Source organism: Ips typographus, linkage group LG2 (genome assembly GCF_016097725.1).
Source record: "Ips typographus isolate SLU linkage group LG2, UJ_Ityp_2.0, whole genome shotgun sequence".
Classification (NCBI taxonomy): domain Eukaryota; kingdom Metazoa; phylum Arthropoda; class Insecta; order Coleoptera; family Curculionidae; genus Ips; species Ips typographus.
The window spans coordinates 25,601,527-25,624,115 of NC_138423.1; the positions used below are offsets into that span (position 1 = coordinate 25,601,527).

Genomic DNA, 22,589 nt, shown 5'->3' on the forward strand with positions numbered 1-22,589 from the left:
ATTTATTCTGGAACATTTGGAATACCCTATATAGTTGAATATTAGTAAAAGGTGTCACAGAACTGAAAATGGACTGCGATTTAGTGAAAATAATGTGCAATTGTTAGTAACAGAAATTCAGTATGTTGAAAGCTTGTGAGTTTAAATCAAACTTCTCGCCTAATAAACTTCACTTTCTCTGAAACTCCGTCCGCAACAACCCCAAAAACTTTGTTAAGTTTGACCACAGCCACTCTAAACCGCCTCTAAACAAGCCGTCAATCCTAAACCCACATAGACACACGTCCAGTTTTCTATTTGAACATTCACATTCCTCCGGATTGCGGCGCTATGCAGACGAATCCGGAGGGATGCATCATATCGGCAAGTCGCGACGAAGAATCCAAAGACAAGCGCGAATCCGGGGCTCCGGTTGCGGCGCAATCGAGTCGCCGAAACCGTCGGTTTCAGCAGTTTAGTACGTTGCCAACCGCGTTCGGCGATCAAATCGTGACGCGATGGACGCCTTTACGCTCCGGGCTCTACGCCGACACGCGTGAATCTCCAAAGAAGATCCCCAGGTGAAACCACCTGGTGCTTCATCAATCTGAGTGACTCAGCTTCTTCACCGAAGAAGGACTGACTCAATTTTTTGGGTGGTTTCGATGATGGTGACGATGGTAGTGTTGAAGTGATTGAAGTCGGGAGTGAGTGAGCCATTATGGATAACTAGGATTAATTTGGATAGTGTAATTGGCACGTTTCAATATGTGGTTGCTCAAAGTGCTGTTCCTATTGTTTGCTCCTCAGACTTACTGTCTTTACATCATGGATGATTCTGGAGGAATCCAGGGCAACGATCTGGATAAACCTGGTAAGTTGTATTTTTTTCAGAATATTTCCATCAGCATAAAGTCGTAAAAATTAATTTCGAAATGATGATTTAATAATATTTACATCGTAAAATCAATAATGGGGTTATAAAATTCTTGAAATTGGTCAGCCGTGACCTGCCTAATCGATAGTAAAGAGCTCTGCCAAGGCGATTTTGGACGGTACCAAAAAAACGTGACTATGGAGAATCTAAAAATCACTGCGGCGTGGTTTGGTTAATGTTTCGATGAATTTGCGCTTTTTTTTTAATTAAATTACACGCTTTAAAATTACTGTTTACTTTATAGATAGTGAAAAAGAATAAGGAGTGGTCGCACGCGGAAAGTGATGAACTTGATTACAGAGAAGAACCTTTGTTGACTGACGTTTATAATAAAGCCCAAGGAGAGATTAGAGAAATGCGTGAAAAATCTCATTATAAACTTTGCCAATGTGTGAGTCTGACATATTTTTCAAATTTGATATTTAAGCATTCTCTTAAAAAAATGGTATATGACTCTAGTACTGATGGACTTGTAGATAAAGTTCTGAAAATTATCTCAAGGCTCATGCAAAACTTAAAATCTTTTAGTTAAATCTGTGTTCAAGGCTATAAATAATAAATTATTTATTATGTTTACATTACTATTAATGCGTGTTAAATGTAACACTAATGATTGATGAATACCTTGAACTAGCACATATCGCAATTACTAAGAGACAGAGCATTTTTTCCGCACTCTGGTTTATTCCAAAATTATTGACTAATTATTTATTAATCATTAGTGTAATTTAAATTTACTTACAAGACCGTTGTGAAATCTAGGCAATACGTAAAAGTGAAAATAACATGAATATGGTATATGAATAACATGAGTTACAAATTTGCCTTTAATCCACAGTGTCAAAAGTTGGCTTTTACAACAAAACAAAATCAACGTTGCAAAAAAAGCAGTTTTAAGATATACAGGGTGTCCCATAAGTAATGGTAAATATTTTAATTTCTGGAATCAAATAAATATTATATAAAATGATTTTAGAAAATTTTCGCTTCAGAATGGTCCTAAATGCTTCTGGAAACTGTAGAATAGTTCTAGAAGCATCTGACAAGTCTTGTGAGGTTTCCAGTGGTATTAGAGGTATCTGGCAATTTTGAAAAGATTCTGAAAATTCTGAAAAACTTCAGATTAGTTATAAGGCGCTTTTCAGCAACATTTAAGGGTCCTTGCTAATTTTAAAATAATTTTGGAAAATTCTAGCAACTTTAGATTGGTTCTAGAAGATTCCGGAAATTCTTGAGAGGTTTTCAGTGCTAGTTAGAGGATTCTGGTAATTTAAAAATAGTTCAAGAAGCGTTTGGCAATTCTTGTCAGGTTTATAGTGGAATTTAGAGGTATTTTGAAACGATTTTAAAAATTATGGCAAACTTCAGAATGGGTCTAGAGGCTTCTGGCAATGGGCCTGTCCCACAATTTTTTTTTATTTCATAACTACAAAGACGGATTGAAAATATTATACCCGTATTTTTTTGTTTTCAAAAATATTAAGTCTAAATAGAAAAAAAATGACGATAAAAACTACATTAATCTCATGTTTAAAACGCCCGCCGCCGGTGACGTACTACACTATCAACCAATCAGCGACAAGAAGTGAAACAGATGGCGTGCAACAGCCAATAAAATCGCCCAGAATTACGTACGTCACATGCGCGCCAAAACAGATCTTTTAAATTTAATGGACAAATTCAAACTAATGTAGGAACATTTACGACCATAATTTTTTCTTCAAGAATATGAAAAATTAGTTTTTTGATCCTATTCTTTCGATTCCAGTCATTAAAACAAAAATTTATGATATGTGGGATAGGCCCATTCTTGAGAGATATTCAGTAATATTTAGAGTGTTCTGGAAATTTCGAAATGATTCTAGAAGATCCTAGCAACCTCAAAATGGATATAGGAGCAGGTTTTCAATAGTATTTAAGGTCTTTCTGCCCAATTTTAAAATGGCTTTAAAGGCTTCTGGCAATTCTTAAAAGGTTTTGTTAGTCTGGCATTTCTTAAAAGGTAATGTTAATTTAACCATCTTTGACAAGTATGGTTACTTAAAGATTGGTTAAAAAATAAGGAGGATTTAACTTGAAAAATTCACTTTATGACACTTGTTTGATTGATTAGTCAATGAAGTTTGCGGTATTTCTAGCAATTGTCGGTATTGGGAAAGTGTGGCCAGAAATCGAAGAATTATACCATCTAAACGGGACAGTCGGACAAGAAAGAAGCAATATCAAATTTATGTAAACTTTCTGAAAATGAACCAAATGTTCAAACATAGAAAAGTAATGAGTCAAAACTCTGAAGAGAAGAAACTCCTCTTTTTTCAAAAATGTTTCTTTTAATTTTGCTTGTTCTGCTTCTCTTTTAGGACATTCTTACAATATAATACACACCAATAAGTATTTTGTTGCTGTAGCTTTACACATTTTCATAAGGCTTGTTGTGATATAAGTACGAGTATGTCTTTGAGTATCTATCGATCTTGTCGAACACACTTTTGGTTACTACCATGTGGCAAAACGGGTAATGGTGCTAAAATTCTATGTAATTTAGGGATGGCTGATCGTTCTCCTCGAATATGCAAAAATAAGGTAAATTCTTCCGCAAGTTGAGCTGTACATTGATAGTACAACTTCTTGTTAGCAGACAATATTGTTGAGTTTCTGAAGACCGATCACTTTTTCCACAATTTCACTTGTCTGGTCCAGGAACATTAAAATTTAAGATATTCTGCTGAAGTGCTCTAACTAAAAATAAAGGAATAAGCAATAAGTGAAATCAACCAAGAGCACTGGCACGAACAGTGGCTCTACCGCGAAACAACGGCATCGAAAAAACAAAAACGGTTTCCACAATCCCCTTTATAAAAATAAATTTTCCAGAAACGAGGTACATTAAGTTTTACGATTTATTTATGCACCGTTGACTTCTGGTGGATCGTGTTTGTTGCCGAAACGCAAACAAACCCAGCTTCGATTATACAGAGTTGTCGATTTGTTAACCGAGCCTTGTGTTTTTGGTTCTTTTGTTCCGTTGACTGATTTATAGGGAGTCAAAACTACCAACAACAAAAAGTTTATAAAAATATCAATCTGATTTGCATATAAATCCGTACTGGAACAGGAAAAACGCGGCACCGAATAAAATACCTTCGCCCTAATGGGTTTTTAATTGGGGCATTGTTAACGTAGTTTAACTAGAAAAATTAGTGAAATAAAAATCACAGGCTTGTTTTTGTTCCCATGTTTATTATTATTAGGTAATTTGTGTTGCGTATGAGAATAACAGTGAATTGAATAAAGCTTAGGCAGACACAAAAAAAAAATTTAAACCGTCATTGTGCCCTTATCAAGTTGATCCCTTTAGAAAGCCATTAAGCCAGCGAGGTGAAATCCTCTCAGACAACAAAAACCAAAATTCTTTCAAGACAATTCCTTTTTACTAGAATTTGAGACTTAATCCCCAGCTTAACCATCTAAACACTTTAGTCTATTCGAACTAAAAATCTAGTTTAGTCTTAATTTGAATTCCAATAAAACTGTCTGACACAAAACATAAATATTTATTCTGGATCAATGCGGATGTGAGTGAAACCGCAATGATGTAACTTGTATCAGCCACAATCTAGAAGTTTGAATCTTTTTCGCAAAACTTGTTTTTTTTCTTTATTGGAATTATGTTCTCTATTGCAGTCATACATGCGTCTTAATTATCCCCAAGTTGGATGGGCAGATCGTTAAAATCTGATTTAGTGTGGCCTCAGCTTCGGATGCCATTTGTTTAATGGAGTGTCGTGCAGTTTACTTGATTACTGGGTCGCTTAACCGGTCGCCTTTTTTTGCGTGAACTTAAGGCTTCATTAAGCTTGAACAACTAAATTAAAAACCACCAGGGGACAAATGTGAGGAAATTTAATTTGAATTAAAAATTGGGTAATTAAAATAACGGTTAATACTTTAAATTAGTTGGGTAAAAAATTGTGAGATAATATTTGTTGCACGAATGATTTATAAAAGTCACTAACCCATTATGCATTATCTTGAAGGTAATTAACTAACTCAACTAAGACATTAGCACCTGTGGCTCGAAGGTTGTACTGCAATTTCAGGCAGTTAAATAGGCATGTTAATCTTAGTAATATTGTTCATAAATTAGAACTAATTGTGAATGATTTATTAACTTTATATTTGAGGCCAGTAGAATTTTGTATGTTATTAATTAATATTTTCTGTTGTTCCTATAGAAAGTGTGTCTCTTCAAAAGTTGAACTTTGTACGGTTTTACCACAGTTTGATAAATAATCAAATGTATGCTCATGTAGGTTCTGTAATAATTAAAGCCCTATTTTCTTGTGGCTATAGATTGGAAAAAACCGTTGGGCTTTTGTCTTTGGGGACATTTGAAGAATAGACTATTTTGATTACTGCTAAAAAATTTGAAATCGTTATCTTTATTCGTTTTGAATAATGCTGAAGAAAACTTTTTGTCGGGCCACCCTGTATATTAAATCACACCTTTTATATAACGTAAATTTAAACCTTACATTTACCTTTTACCTTGACGGTCAATACAACGGCGAACTAATAACACTTCTCGGACATTATGCTTTTAAAACCGTAAATTATAATACACTTCTTGGCATAACCGAGAGGTTATTTCAACTTTCTAGAGAGAATAGGCTGCATTACAAGAAGTTGTTTAATAAATTCGGTAAGTCTCGGGTAAAGTTAAGTAATAAAACCTTAAGTTTTGAGCGCTTAAGAATAGAACATCAACCCTGATTACAAGGCTTACGTTTACTACATAAATCAATGCGAGAAAAAACATATTTGGGATTAGGATTAACTTATTTAGAAATCCTATTTACTTTAAAAGTGTCAATATTAGCATTCCTGATTTAATGTTTCACGATAGATTTTGCAGAATATTTTAAATTTGTATATTGTTTCTAGTGATTGTCCTTGCACTGAATTCCTACCACCGCAATAATTGTCAATAATATGCTATAACTCCTAATCATGTTCCAAAAAAAAGTTAACACTAACCTAAAAACTTTGAATTTTTCCTACTATTTAAGAGTTCAAATAAAAAAGCTACAGTCTTGCATAAATTGGAAAAATTCCATGTTTTGTTACAATTGACAAATTTTTATTTTGCTCTAGAAAGGTTCCAATGCACAGCAAAGTCCATATTTATACCAAAGTACCTTAATCACTGATAAACTTAAATTAGTTAGTCAGTAAGAAGTGTTTTTTTAGTTTTCATAATTAGGTTTATTTCCCTTTTCATTGAGCCGTACTTATCATTCATTTGTAACTGTTTTTAAATTCAGTCAACTTTTGTGTGATAATTGAATTTCCAACACACTTCTGTCTTAATTGCTATTTAAACGTAGCTTTTCTTGCTACGGTTAACAGATAGTCGGTTAATTCCCTCTAATTGGGAATGAAAAAACATCATTAAAACGTAATAGCGACCGCCATAAATAATTTTAATTCAATCTACTATAGAACTACTAATAACATTCTTGCACCGATAAACGCAGCGAGTTATGCTCATGCCGTATTATTCCATTATTATAACGAGTCATAAATATTAATATTATTTAGTCACGCTGATTATTTTCCAATTTCCATTGTCGTAGATATAAGAAATGATGTATCTTTTGAGTCTGATCGGTTCGGGTGACATGCGATAATTGAATTGAACCGAATGAAAAATTAGCATTTTTTTAATTTGGTTCTGACGATCGTGGTAAAGAATACTCGTGTGAAAAGTACCAGGACCTGTCTACTTGAGACGAACCGTTTATTGATGCTTGAGAGGCTTGATTTTTGTTATCTTCGACAGGTGATGGAAAGTTGCAAAAAACTGAAGTTAAGGAGCCACTTTTAAAGCGGTTGTTAACTTTTTCACTTAAGTGGTAGTTTTAAGTGCACGTTTAAATAATCAAAGACTTTGTCAGTGAAAAATGACAAGGTAGAGTGGATTTTTGCATATAATCAAAGTTGATAACCCTCACTTAGTTTACAGAGAAATTTACGGTGTATTTTTTGGTCAAGATTGTGTGTGTGTGGTACATCATGAGGATGACAATTTGATTTGTTTTTCTGACATGTCTTCTTAGTCACCAAACAGTTTACTTTGAATAAATGTTAGTTCAAGTTTGCAATTTTTAATCTACTTATGATTGTGGCAATCCTATTTTTATTCATTTTCTATCATGCGGGATAGGCTCATAAGTCATGCAGGATAAGGCTCATAAGTCATTCTTGATAACAAAGGTTGACCTTTGCTTTTCACACTTATATGGGCAACATTAAGAAGGATTTATTGTAGTGGTTTTACTATAGGTCCTCCAGAACGATGTTGGCCGATTAGCAAAAGAGCTTTTCATGTAAAAAAGTTTTGTCGTCTGTACAGCTATCAGAACGCCATATTATAATATAAATTAATAGTATAATTCTATTTGTGGTTAATCTACAAGATGATAAATTGCGTTTATGTTAATGTTAGTTTTTGTTTAAAATGTGATACAATTTGTCAAGTAAAAGGCTCCAAATTCTCCCATTACAGATAGGCAATTTCTTACTTTTGAGTGCTTCCTGTAAATTTTACATTAATATATGCAACCAAATCATCGAAATTTTCAGTAAACTATTATCAGTCTATTTAATAATATTGCAGTCCCAACTGTTTAAGATAGGTAAAATAATTTATATATGCAAATTTAAAAGATATGGTAAATTGTTTCTCTAACCTAACTACCAGGTTACCAAGTAAAAATAGTGGAATAAGTAGCCAACCAAGAGACCAAAGTTTTCTTCGTGTTTTGTTCATTAATCGGAAGGAAAAGCTTGAATAGTGTATGATTCAGATTTACTTTATCGTCCATTGTCAAATCACTGAAATTTTACGTCCTGTTGTCCTCAAACAATCGAATCCTTTAAGTTGTTAAGTCATTACAGAGCCATTAATAATCAATATAAACCCAGACAGTCCTCTAATATAATACATACATATTTACAAAATATCTTTGATCTTAAATGCATTTTCATAATTTAAATAGTCGTATACGTCGTTTTAACGTACCTTGAATGTGGATATTTTGATTACAACCAATACAGATTATATCTTTTGTAGTTGACTGCCAGCCAGTAATTGATTGGATAGGTAAAAGTTTGGTGCAAATATGCAAACAAAGTAAAAAATATACTACTCGTCCATAAAGCTGTAAAACCACAAAACAGTCTTAAAATCAGTATCAACAGTACCAAACGCATTTTATAGCTTCATAAGTCGAATATTGATAGTTATGATATTTGGCTGTCAGCTACATGTGACAGCTCTGTCTTTTATTCTGTTCTAAACCTGAAAACTGTCAAATACCCATAGAAGTACAAAACAACGTAATATAATTAAAAAGTATCAAAATCAGTTTGACTTGGGTTGAATGCATTTTATATCTTTACATGCATTTGTAACATTTGTTTGTCAGTTTGTGACTTTCAGTAAATTTTTAATTATGACAATCGTCAAAATCTCTATAAAGCTGTAAAACCATAAAATACTCTTAAAATCTAGTAAAATCAGTAAAACAGTATTGTGAGATATTGACAGTTGGATAATTACGATAAAGTGTAGTTTTGATGACAACAATTTTTTTTCTTGATTGATTACAATATACTTGACGCTTTTACATGTATACTTTTTGTTCTTAAGATATAATGTTCTATTCTGTTTCTGTCTATTACTAGATTACATGTGGACTGGGTGTTTAACATTGTAATTTTTTCTGTCGTTAAATTGCATTTTTCCTAGCTTTTAAACACGTTTCGAATCACTGTCCGCTGTTGATTGAAATATTCATATTCCAATTTAGCTCGAACGTGCGTGTAATTTTTTATAAACACCAATAAGCTCGCAAATAGCCGTTTTCGTTTTGATTTACAGCGGCGTTTATCGCCTACAAGGTAACTAAAAACAAAACAAAAAATTGAATCTCCACAAGCTGTTCTGCATCTGTTCTACCCGACTTTATTGCATTTCTGCTCTTGAACTCGCATCAGATCCGTGCAAAAGAAGATTCTGTTTCACCGTCTATAAAAACATTATTGTTTTCGTGGAAACAATCTAGAACCTCAGCACATGGAAACGTATAAAATTTTACGATCCGAACAAGACCCCCAGTGTTTATTATATACAAGCACAAAAGACGTTGCAGCTTTATTAAAACAATAAATAATAACTGTGCCAATTTTTGAGTTTCGCGAAACAATAAATAAATCGCCACTCGGAGAGGCTGCATCGATATTTGAACAGATGGTTCGTGCACTGCGAAGCAGAAAACCTCTTAAAGGGGAGACATCAAAGAGCCACAGCAAACATTCGAACGGTTATCGGGGCCTTATTTGCGACAATTAGCAAACTGCTGCCTGTTTGCTGAAAAACTTCTTGAATTTAAGTGGCCTTTGGTGTTCACTCTGTGACGCCAAGTCCTATTAAAGTGACAGGCTTCTTGATGAGTCTCAGTCTAATAGCGGCAAAAATTTAATTTTTTTCTAAAAGATAAGATGGTAAACTTGGTGAAAGTGTTACAGAGAGACAAATGCAAGACCATCATCAAACAGGGTGCCACAAAGAGTTTAAATATGGGAATCTCAAAAAAAATAAATTTGCTTAAGTTTGAAGAGTGTTTGCAATGTTGGCAAACTGACAAATTCGATTAATCTGGTTTGAAGTATGATTGCAATGTTGTCAAACTGACAACTCAAAATTCACATAAAAATACTAATTTCAGTATTTTACTGGTTTACAAATATCAATTTGAGGGAATTATTATTTTAAATTTGTTGGTGGTTTTTTATTTTTAAAAATTAAAGAAAAATCTTTTTGTTTTATTATTTCAAAGGAAATTTTTTTTATATTATTATAGATAATTAGTATTGTAAAAGAATTTTTTTTAATAAAAAAAAGAAGAATTAAATTTTTGTACCTTGTGTATCTTAGGGTATATTAAAAAAAATATTTTTAGAAAATATTTCTCGAATTAATAAGATTTATAGGCTTATAATTTTTAATGTAGAAAAATTATTATAAATAAGTTTATGCGGGTGAAACGCTAGTCGTTTATTAATATATCTAGTTTTAAAGGAAATATATTTAATTTATAATTTTTTAGGGGATAATAGTTATTTTTAACTTTTTGTTTGAGTTTATTAAATACTCCTGGCCTTTATGTTATTTCAAAAGTTTTTCGCCTAAAATTTGTCGTTTATAAACAAATTTCCGTAATCTACCAGTTTTACAAATGTCAATTGAAAAGGTAAATTTTCGGTAGGTTGGGAGAAATGTTTTAAAAAAATTTTTGATATAATCTTACGGTTATTCGAGTAGATTTTGGCCACATATTTTGATATTTCTAAAACCGGTAAATTAATGAATTTCGTGTTTTTATGTCAAATTTTAAGCAAACATTTTTTGAAATATTCTTTAGGTTATTCTTTGGATTATTCTAATAAATTTAAAGAGCTAAATGAAGCTAACGTAAAACGCCAGTTATGTGAGATGAGCTCATTATGTGAGGTAAATTAAAAAATTAAACAAATAACAAAAACAAACTAATAAAATTGGAGTGGCTCCATTAATTTTCAGGTAAAATTATTCGAGTCATTTCGATTTAATCCCATCATCTTATCAGCAACAGCATCAAACCCTTCAAAAGTTACCGTCCAATTTCCTGATAGGTGGCAAAAAAAGCAGGATGAAAAACGTGCGGCAAGCGTGAAGTAAACAAATAAAAGGAAGACGCGTCCATAAAGCCTTTTTATAAATCGGGGGGAGTTTTTACCGAAATTGCTTTTTGCCGATACGCTATACATAAAGTTCAACACACTGTAAATAGGGAAAACTATTGTCGGATGTCGCGACGGAAGAAGATTGGGCCCTTTCGACGCGGATATTAGTTCTTTTGTTGATGTCTCGTTTTTCCGTTTTTCGTTTGTCAAACCTTAGTAAATGGAATTGCACAGTTCATGTTTTTTCCTTGGTTTTCCACATTATTTAGTCGCCTAGTTTATCGCAATGAAGCAGTTCAAATAAAGCCACCATCATTTTCACTCGAATTTTTACAAATGGTTTTTAGTAAAAGATTATAATGACTTGATGAGACCATTTTTGATTTAGGGTGAAGAATCCTTTATTTTTTTTAATTCTAAAAAAACTATTATTTGTCTATTTTTAAACTTTAAAATTTATTCATTTTAGTAGGCTATCAAAACCTGTATAGTGGGTTTATGCATTTTAAAAAACCTGCTGGTTTCCGCAGTTTTGATATGTCCGACGTTAAACAGGTTCAACTATTCAGGATTATTATACGGTCAAGGTTAGTTTAGAAATTAAAACAGAAACCTCCTTTGTAGATTATTTTTCATTTATAAAATTCAAATTGACCACAATATTTGATATTGATTCAGTATTGTCATTACTGGTCGTAAATTACCTCCCACGGCTATGCATACATTTGTTATAGATTCATGTGTGGTCTATAGGGTTTAAAAAGAGAATTAACACCAAAACTATAAGACAAAGACTAAAAATAAACACCTGTAAACCAATGAGATAAAACCAACAACACCTTTCATCTCATTGGCAATTAATCGACGAGGCGATTCATGACGTTGTTTCGGCACGAACTGACACGAATAATGATTGATTGTTTGGCTAATTCGGACATCAAAGTAGCTGATTTGGAACTTTATTACAAAATTACTGAAACAATTATTTATGTAAGCCGGATGGTATTCCCGTAATAAAATTATCCATCCGACTGCGTCAAATATGGCCGTATGAAAGCGAGCCAGTTTACCGAATAAGTCAATAATCGTTAAATCTAATTACGTATGTTAACTTGATATGTTTCGATGCTGGTTTATCTTGCAGATTCCGCACTGATGATGATGTTGCTAGTGGGTGGTCAAAAAAAAAAACCGTTCGCATTGAATTAAAAAACACTAAAAGGCTACTATCAAATCGACGTGAAATGAAAGTTGTTATTCGGGATAATGATGCATATTTTAATGAAACTGAACGGCCGCGCGTAAATCAGGTTTGGTGTAGTGTTTTCGTGATTGATCGAAGAAATGTTGGTTAACCGACAACTGCGGAAAGCTCCTTCCTCGGTTGTCCCTGGCTGTAATTCATTCCAAACCAGTTCTGCTGAATTATTTCGTCATGCTAGAAAAATTCCTTAAAATACCACACGCAGTATCAAGAAGGACTACATTAAAGAAGATTTACTGCTCATTGCAAAGCAGACCTGTAGCAATTACTCATAAAATGAGATTGGAATTCAAAATCAATTCGATTCTTGAACATTACAAATTAGTTCAAACACTTTTGTCCACGACCAACCAATAATGTACCAATATTCAGGGTGCTGACAGAAGCTAAATGAAGGTCATATAGCGTCAGAGGGATTAATGAAGAGGAATAATGATCATTATTCCCTCTCGACCTAAAGGTGGTTGCACACCAAGCATAAAACATGGGATATGCGGTATTTCTTGCATGTAGACATCCACTTATGTCTTTGCAATTACTGCTAATTCAGAATACCATTTTCTTAACAAATACACCGCAATAACACAGTACAGGAGTTTGCCAAATCATTAGGTAAATTCCATAATTTATATTTGAAATATTTTTGGTGTATGACCGTCCTTAGTTCTGTGGTTTTTTAAGTTGACATTGACAACGTCAGTGCCCTTGTGGTCGTAGGCGGCAACGCTGGGGGTGCGTTCAGAAATAGGGCTGGTGTGCGCACCGTGGCCTTTGTCACATGCCACCATATAGTTATGTAAATAAATTGTTCACGTGATCCATTTTTTCCCAAATTCTGTCACGACTTGTACACCGACGGCCATTCTAAACGCGATCCTAATCGTATCGAGTTTGACATTTCAGTTGTTATGGCGGATTTGAGAGATTACCTATATTATTTATTATCTACATAAAAGAGTATCAACTTCTAATTTGCCTGCACTTGGCATTAGTGGTAATGGACAGTGGTCGTGGACAAAGTATAGTATTATCCTCGTTTTTTATGGCCATTAATCCCACGGGAGATTTGCGTCCCTCGCCTGCGGCTCGTGACGTAAACATCCCCCTTAGAGATTAATGGCTATCATAAAAAGCTCGTTGAATAATATACTATTACTATGTTAATATGATAGTACAAATGTATAGTCTGTTCAGCCATTTCTGGCTGTTACTTCACAGAGATAGGACATTTTTCAAATAATAGCAGTGATTATGAAGTGTCAAATTAGACAAATGATAATTTTTACAGTTAGAAAAAACACTCAAATGAACACAAAAATGGATGTTAGGAGTTAAGGATTAAGATTAGATTTACTCATTTATAATTTATAAATAATATATTACAACTATTTAAGATATAATTTTTAAGTTAGATCGGTGGATTTAATTTGGTTAGGTTAGGTTAGGTTAGATTTTAACGCCATTTTTTCAGAAATTCACAAGGAAAAAAAATATCGCTTATTTATCGTTCTTTTAGTCACTCACTATTTATTGACCCATTTATGTCAATGTTGGCATTACTCATCAGTTAGCCATTGAGTAAAATATAAAATAGCATTTTTACATATCTCATTTATAACAGTTTGTGAATATTGCTAGTTTATAGCTGGTTATACAAGTATTTTCCACAAACAATGAAAACGACTATAAAAACAGTATTGCAAATCAAGCAGCTTATAGAGAAGCAATTTCTTGTTTTATTTATGCCATGACTTTATGTTTTACCACAATGATTATCTGTCTAATAAGTGCGATTTTTATTCCCACTCAAACACGCATATATTTAAAATAGATATTAATCAACACAAGTGGTTTGTAATTGTGTGGGGAGAATAATAGTTAATACCTGATTGGTGCTTCTTTGTAATTGTTTCAACGTACTGGTATTCATAAATATGTTAGCTAATCAGCTTTCAGCATCATTGTTCACATATGGCTGCAACTTGATCAACCAGATATAATAATCACTATAAATTGAATCGTCAATACAAAACTTACAAATGTGTATTGACATAATTGAATACGGATTTTCTATTCATAAGTTAAAACTACGATTCAGTGTCTGTATCAATAACGAAATCTCACATTATTCTCCATAATATCATTACGAAATACTTGACGGCTTCATTCTTGTTGATCGCATAACGACTTAATAACTTGTTAGGTGTCGTGACGACTTATTTCGACTTCGTTAGACGCCATTCAAAGATTATGCAAATCGTAATTCGGTCGTATTGTGTAAGTTGATTAGAGTTTTTTTTTTTTCGGTAAAAAAAATGTTTTAATTAAAATGGCGGTCGTATTCCATTTTGCTGATCGGGTGTTCGTGACATTATTCCGATTAAATTGATTTCCTTGTTTGTAATCGTCGGATTGCGGATCCCGCTTATGTAAAGCGGGTCGTTGAGGTTAACGCAACTCCCGTTTTGATTATCAATAGGTTACTCCCCCAAATATGGATTTAAATTCAACTAACAACGTATAGAAAGTAATATGTATGAATAAATCGAAGAGGAAACAAATGGTTTCTTTATAAGCTTGGGTACTCGGGAGATTAACATTCTTTCAGTTATCAGAAACGCAACACAATTACAAACCTCACTGAAGCGGATACAATTATTTCGTAATTTATAACCACAACCGGCTAACTTTACTGATGGTAAATAGCCTTAAGGCAAAAAGCGAACTGATACATGTTACAACCTTGTCGTTACATAACGACGTGCAACAAACACACGATAAATTTCATCGGGGAAAATACGTTTTTAAGATGCTTATCCGACTTATCTGAAATTAGGTCCCGATGGAACGTCCCCGCTTTAAAATACAAAAGCCAGCCAAACCGGGTATCTCGAAAGGGTCCCATGTAATATTCATAATTCAGAATTTCCGTGGAGTAATCCTCGATGCCGGGAGATGGAGCGCCTGTCTGCTGCAGCACTCTCCTTACTATATTATTATTGTTATTTGATGTCCGGAAGATAACGGATCGAATTTTATGGGCGGATGTACCTGGGTAGTTACCCTGGGAGTTATAAGCGGGTTTCGTGGATATGAGCCAAAAGGAAAAACCACATTTACACGTCGTATTTTTTTCCTTCAGATAGGAGAAGATATGAAGGTCCTCTACAATTATTTTGAATTGCCTTGTTAAGTGCTTGAAACCGCAACCAAACACCAAATTAATGTAAAATGTTAATGTTCCTGATTTATTAAGCAGATCCATACATTTATAAAAAAAAACTTAACTTTAAGACTTTTCCAAAATAATCTAAAAATTAATGGTTAGGTTAGGCTAAAACAGTATAAAATTGCTTTAGGCATTTTCTTGGATCTGCGCAACTCATCCGATGGTGTCAATAACAAAAATCTGCTGGTCAAATTATCAAAATATGAGATAAGAATGAAAAATGCGTTCAACTGAAGCATTATCGGGTAAAACTCAAGGTGCATATTGAGTCCAAGAGGGCAAAAATATTGTAAGTTGAGTGTACAGGGTGCTGCATTTTCGATGGTTTTACGTTCGAAAATTGGTAATTTTTGAACCTCTTCTGTATTTCAGTTGCTCTTAAAGTTATCAAAAAAGGAAGAACGGTTCCCGATACAAGTTTTCATATAGAATCCAATGGCGTAGTCAGTTTTTTTCTATTCCGTTTAGTTTCTGACATATGACCGTAAGTTACATTTTTTTAAATGGAACATCCTATATATTTTTAGGTCATTTAATTCTGTTGATTTTTACGTTTTCAACGGTGTATTACAACATATAAGTTTGTAGAGGTTAATCCTGTTATTTTAAAAAAAGACCTTTGCTAAGCTAAAAAAAGGCCAATATCTAAAATACCAAACAAAATTGGAAATCATATAAATTAACACATCAGAAAATTAAATATTTCTAATAAATCTTATTAAAAATCTAAGTTACAAACAGTTCTACCGTCACTTTAATAAGAAAAGTGGTTATTTCTATTTTCTACTATTTTTAAGGTAAAAGTTGAAAAAACTGTTTATAAACGACATGTAACATGTTAATATGAACATAGCCAAATTTTGTTTCGACTGTGGGTATTTTTATACATATTATTTAGCACTTTTTTTGTTAAGGAAACGCTTTTTTTCTAATTACCAAGATTAACGTTTACAAACTTATATGTTTTCATACACCGTTGAAAAAGTAAAAATTATCAGAATTAAATGAACTAAAAATATATAGGGTGTTCCATTTAAAAAAATATAACTTACTGTCATATGTCAGAAACTAAACGTAATAGAAAAAAACTGACTACGCCATTGGATTCTACGTCAAAACTTCTACCGGAAACTGTTTTTCTTTTTTTGATAACTTTAATAGCAAATGAAATATAGAGGAGGTTCCAAAATAACCAATTTTCAAAAGCCCCCCGTATCTTTGAAACAAAAGAAGTTTGGGCCGCCCACTTTTCGCCAGTCATCTCAGCTCAGAAAAAGAGATCAGAACACGTATGCTACTTTTTTTCTATCTATTACCGTTTTCTCTGTACCCCGTAAAACCATTGAAAATGCAGCACCCTGTACAATCCAATGTCGTAACTTTGAAAAATCTGAAACGTCCAAAATGCTTTTTAAAAGCTTGTTTCTTACCTGTTTGGTAAGCAGGCGCTGGTTAACTGCCTGCAGCTGGAAAAAAACTAAAAAAAACATCAAAATTTAAAATTTTCTTCCAGTTTTGAGACAGTCGTATACTAACTTATTGCAAAATAATCTGCTTAATGCACTGCTGAATCCATCTACACACCAGATGCTTAAAGAATGATTTCTTTAGGGAATTTTAGAGTAAATAAACAACTCAAACATATGAAGCAGTTTATTATAAAAATATTTTCATTGCCTTAAGAATACAAACAACAAAATATTATTGTAATGAAGAGTATAACCCATTATACCTTCTGCAGCATCCATTTACTGTATCAGTCAAAATTTCATTTTCTTGCGCAGCATGTTGCATATGTTGATGCTCTATTATAATTTGTTTATCCAATCTTGAACGGGTCTCATCCACCACCTTTTCCAAAAATTCTACCTGCGGCCATAATTTTTTACCCACCAGGTCTTCCTGCGTCTGGACCTCGTTCAAATCTTCGTGCAGATGATGTAAATCTTTATCGATTTCAGCAAACTGCCCTTCCACTTTAGTTGTGGCTTCTTTTAGTTGGTCCAGGATTTCTTGGCGAAGTTGTCCAACACAGCTAGGACAAGGCAGATCAGCCTGTAACTGATCGACTTGACGTTTCACTTTTCTAATTTCTTCTTGTAGCTCCAGAGCTAAGGCCTGGAAGCTGGCTTTCGTTTTTTCGCTTTGGGTTTCCAGTAGTTTAAGGTTTTCGTCAAGCTGTGGTACTCTGGTGTCCAAAGCGTCAAGTCTCTTGGCCAAACTGTCGCTGCTGGCTTTCTGTGCGCTGAGTCCATCCGAAAATTCTTGTCTACTGTTAGAGAAATCTTCTCCAAGTTGGTAGATACTGGCGTTTTGCTTAGAAACGTTATTGGTAAATTCTTCTTTTAAGTCGCTTAGCTCTTCGTTTAATCGAAGCTCCAAACCTGAACCCTTTTTTCTGTTGTCTTCTATACTTTTACTTAATGATGCAAAAGTTTCGTTTAATAGAGCTTGGTCTACTGCTTGCTTAGTTTTCAACTCTTCTATCAAACGTAAAAGCGCATTTACTTGGTCATTAATCTGTCCAGTTGCTTCAATAGTCCCGTAGACCTGTAAACTGATCCAATCCAAGTAGGGTGCAAAACTTAGGATTAAATCATTTTGAGTGCAATCGTGATCCTCCCATTGGCAAGGAAGAGCGGCAGTTTGGAACCCAAATACTTTCTCTTGAAAAATAGCAGGGTTGCCCATCAAATTCAAATTATCCAGACACAACCATTGAACACAAAACTCTTGTTTGGCAAAGTAGTGGCCAAACATAAACTTACAAGTATCCTGATTTCTAACCCTAACTTTAGCAAGTTTGAGGGGAGTGTTGGAGGAATGGCGCCAACCCACAATACTGGCCACTGCTCCATCCAACAAGGGAAAGTCTTGTTTGGTGATTAGTTTAGCCGGTTGGATGTATTCGGAGAGGGTGGCAGCGTGGGGAAGTTTAATTAATGCAATATTGTTCAAGTGTCGTTGGTGAGTGATTTTGCCATAGTCATCGTGGATGGTGATGTCTGTGGAGGTCAAAATTTGTCCTTTGGCTTCCTGGCGATTGTCGGCATAAAATGGGTATTTATTGATCCCTAGTAGTATGCCAACCTTTGAAGATCTGAAAATTATTATAAAAATATCAGAAATCAGAATCATTAACATTTTTGCTATTGGTGTTCAATTTATTCTGGCAACTGTTTGTAATTTTATAATTTTATATTTTTGAACATTTATGAATAGTTAAGTCAGTTTTTTCTTTAATTTTGCTCTTTTATGTTGCCATACAATTATTTTTTATTGTTACTTATTGAATTAGATATTTGATGTGCCTTATTAAACTATGCATATAGTTTGGATCTGGTGGTTACTTAACATACTAAATTCCCCACACTTTGTAAAAGAAAATTCTAGACTTGTTTTTAAGGTTACAGTAACTATTAAATGAAACATTATTGCAATTTTAAAGAAGCTGCAGCTATTTTGCTTTAAAAAAATTGATGATTTATTGGCAGTTTCTGACCATTATTTCCACTTATGGCAGATGGCTTTTAGTTTGTGGCGAGAGTGATGACTATCATAAAATGTCTTGTTAAATTACGAGTATATGCAACTTTGCAACCAAAGTTACTTTTTACTTAAAGTTTACAAATTAGCCAATTTGTAAGAATTTACTTTTTTAGTATCAAAAGAAAAATTGAAACGTTTGATATGTTTTTGTTTTTATTTCCAACAATCAAAGAATTAACACATTAAAATGTTAATAACAATTAGAAAACATAACTAAACTTCGTAGTTTTATCAAACATTTTAAACTAGTTCTAAAATTTACTTGTTTTAGTTTTACTCGTTAATATTGATTGATCTCAGTTTTACTTTTTCTCTTTTCATAGTTATAATATTTTTTGCCAATTTTGACAGTCGTAAGTTCAACTGGCAGGTTTAAACTATTCTGTGAAAATGTTTATACAATTTTTTTTAGTATCTACATCAATTTTTTTTTTTTATTATCGATATCTCTTTTTGTATTTACACGCTGCCTGCCTAATTTGGTCAATCTAAGGTGCCTTTATTATTATTCATTTGTAGATTGTTGATTCATTTTTTTAGTAACATCCTGTATATTTCAAGATAAGAATGTGAATTTGTGTCAGATAAAAATACTTTAAGGTCTAAAATATGATTATACAGAGTTAGTTATCGAATTTAGATGTTCCGTATCCATATTCAATTGTTTTTGGTCTCTAATAATCCTTATTGAATGAACTTAGCTTTAGAAGAAAACTTGTAAAAGTATCAAAGTTATACCATGTATACGAATGTCTGTCGTATTTCTAGCCAAATTTTAATTATACAGGAGCTTTAAAAAAACAAAACTTGTACGACCGATAAGTAATACCTAATTATCTCTAGGACACTCTGTTTAAATAAAATGTATGTAGAAATACAGGGTGATTCCAAAGTTGGGGCTTTCCTTTCACCTACGAATAGGGCTTCAAAAAATAAGTTTTTTTTCCTTTGACGTTTTTTCGAAATATGAACAATAACGAAGATACAGGGTGTCAAAGTTTTACTGAAAAGAAACAATATTAAAAATAACATAAATTTAATTTTAACTAACTATAGGTTGTTCCTAATCAACAGACACAAACAAAAACAAAATATTTCAGCCGCTTTTGAACTAAGTTTTAATAATTTGACATTTTAAATTAAAACAGCATTTAATTTTAGGCACGCATTAAGACGGTTTGTATTTTTTTTACTGGGAAACGGTGCGTCGTAGCAAAACATAATAAAAGGGGTTTTATTTATTTATTAGAATTGAACAAGGAATTCAATAATAAATTTTATGTTGAAAAAAAAACCAGTAGGGTAATATTTTTTTTCAAAAATGTTTTAAAAAAATTGTACGCGCGCCACTGGTAAACGCAAGAAAATTGTTGTTTCTTGGAAAATTTCCTTTCCACGTAGCTACTGACACCTACAAAATTTTGTTTAATTACTTCAAGTGGTTTGGCCAAAATCATTAAATTCTAAGTTTTTCAGTAAAACTTTGACACCCTGTATCTTCGTTATTGTTCATATTTCGAAAAAGCGTCAAAGGAAAAAAAACCTTATTTTTTGAAGCCCTATTCGCAGGTGAAAGGAAAGCACCAACTTTGGAATCACCCTGTATAGTAGTTATTCGTATCTATAACTTTCGGATTTAAGGGTTTCTTCTAAGATTAAAATTTCTTAAAGTACGTTTTACTTTAAATACTACAGCAAAAATAAATGTTTCTAGTTCTAAAACTAGTTCAGAAAACTTAAATGCTATTTTCGACAAACAACAATTAATTTTTCATAATAATTAATGCTCTTATGAAGAAAGTTGTCTCCTATTATGATGAAAATGATCAATATGAGACTTAAATTATTAAAAAGGTTAAGTATTCCCACGTGTTCCGACTTGGAATTTCCAATCAATATTTCATATCAAAAAATATCCGTATGTCAATTTAGCCTTATTAGTACCATTAAAATTAACAAATAAATATGAAAACACTCACCTGCAAACACACGAAGCCGGAGTCAAAACAAACTCAGGAGTAACCAAAACACCATTACATAATTCATTCCCCTTTACAGCAGCGATGTAAGGGTAATTTTCCAGGCTAGTTTCCTCCAACTGCCACTTTTCGTCCTGCAAAAATGCCACTTATCAGCCACAATTTTCCACACGAAACGTGTACTACGTACCTTGTGATCGCTGCATGTCACCAACAACGGCAGAAGAAGCCAGGAGAAGATGTTAAGTACCATCTCAATGGCGAGATTGGTCTCGACTAATTATATCAGTCACCGACAAACAAGGAACAATTATCTGTGTTTATGCATAATTCCGGACTGATTTAAGTCAAAGTCATCGTTAGTTGGAATTGCGAGGCGAAATAATCAGCCCGGATTTTACGGGTCAAGTTTTTTCTTCGCGACTACGTCATTTCGTGGGTGATTAGGCCTTCGTAGACAGTCACACACCCACAAGTAAAATCCCCCGAGTAATACAAATGGCCAGTGACGGACAAGGTTAATTTTTCATTTAAAAATATTGGTAAATAATTGTTTGTACGCCACTGCATCAATAATCACAACAAAATTAAGCCAGACATAATTTAGTTATCTTAAAATTTAGTCCAACGTACTTTCAAGCATCGATCAATAAAAATGCTGTTACTCTAACTGAGGTCGACTAATTACTAGGTCGAAAATGGACTCTTTCCATTTCCACCGTCAGTATAAACCGTCCATTGTGCGATTCCATTGTTTGTGGAGTTATTCTGGCCCAATTTCCATTAGGAAAGCGATTCGGGGTGTGCAAAACTTTAAATAGGTCAGTTTGTATTGTTTTGCATATTATTGAATGTCTGGTTTGGTTTTTGATGTTCCAAATCCACTGAAAATTATCTAATAAAATATTGTTTTGTTTGCAACGCTGAAAGGGTGTCAGGCAGCTAATTACACAGCTCGAAACTAGGCGGATTTACGTAAATAGTTTTTAGTTGATTTGGAACTTGTAAACACCAATTCAAATTACTGGTAAGATAGTTTTCTAGTCGGAAATCGAGAAGTGAAACTTTCCACTTGAACGTTGACTGCAACTTTCAGCTTAAAACATCGATTTACCACCGCATCACTCAGAAAGCAATTAAGGAGAGTTTATTAGATTTCCAACTCTCAAAGCTGACGACCACTTACAACTTAAAAACTACGAGGATTTTCCGACAGTAATGGCAATTACCACGGAAATTCATAAACTCCGCAGGGAGTGGAAACGTCATCGAACCGCTTCACTAGTGCGACCAGAAAGTCAAACAACACGCCGAATAGAATTGTTTACAAACGTTCCCCGGGAAACTTTGAAAGTTCGCAATGCCGTTCATTAAAATGCCTTCGAGGGCCTGAGGCAATAATACGAATTGCCAAAGTTCATTTCAGTTTCCACGCTCCTAATTTTTCCAGTTACAATTATCCAGTGCATTTGTTAATAACATTCTTGCATTCCTCATTTAAAGCTGCCTTTGGAGAAGTTGGTTTAATTTCGAACAGCCGGACTTTAAACGTATATTTGGGGAAAAGGCACTGCCAAAGACAGTGTCAGAGTTTTCCTCAAAGAACAAAGTTCAATAGTAGGTAATATGATGAATATTTTGTTCATATTGTTAAAAATTGGTATTTCTTTGTCAGATTCTACAAAATTAGAATTTTGGTTTTTCAATATTTTTAAGTATTATTTAGGGTCCATAAAACAAGGCTTCCTAAAGGACAAACCGAATTTTTCTCAAATTTGTGCTTGAGAAGTCAGTTTTTTCAGATCACTCAAGAAAAAGCTAACCTGATTTCTGAAACTTGATCCAAAATAAAGAATCTATTCA

At 33.3% G+C, this 22,589-nt stretch overlaps 2 protein-coding genes across 3 annotated transcripts in view; one reads left to right on the forward strand and one right to left on the reverse strand.

The window, feature by feature from the left end:
• Window positions 1-349: 349 nt before the first annotated feature.
• The window catches only part of side-IV (sidestep IV transmembrane protein), a 149,287-nt gene continuing 127,047 nt past the window's right edge, over window positions 350-22,589 (forward strand). The window contains exon 1 of one of the 2 annotated variants that reach the window (XM_081972396.1): window positions 350-853. In XM_081972396.1, coding sequence (XP_081828522.1) covers window positions 748-853 — 106 coding nt within the window. In that variant the 5' untranslated portion in view covers window positions 350-747. The remainder of the gene's footprint in view (window positions 854-22,589) is intronic. The other variant, XM_081972397.1, reaches the window with a different exon arrangement.
• On the reverse strand, window positions 16,837-21,076 carry LOC145724611 (uncharacterized). Its single transcript, XM_081972962.1, has 3 exons — window positions 20,917-21,076; window positions 20,727-20,860; window positions 16,837-18,298 (listed from the first exon to the last, which is right to left on the reverse strand). Exons 1-3 carry the CDS (start codon window positions 20,977-20,979, stop codon window positions 16,900-16,902), a joined length of 1,596 nt encoding a protein of 531 aa, XP_081829088.1. The 5' UTR covers window positions 20,980-21,076; the 3' UTR covers window positions 16,837-16,899.

What these genes read in the sequence shown, in the direction of transcription:
- LOC145724611 (XM_081972962.1), bottom strand. Translation starts at nt 20,979, where the DNA reads ATGGTACTTAACATCTTCTCCTGGCTTCTTCTGCCGTTGTTGGTGACA. An exon ending in TGACATGCAGCGATCACAAG is followed by an intron (nt 20,861 to 20,916) that starts GTACGTAGTACA and finishes GCATTTTTGCAG; the next exon opens with GACGAAAAGTGGCAGTTGGA. An exon ending in CCGGCTTCGTGTGTTTGCAG is followed by an intron (nt 18,299 to 20,726) that starts GTGAGTGTTTTC and finishes AATAATTTTCAG; the next exon opens with ATCTTCAAAGGTTGGCATAC.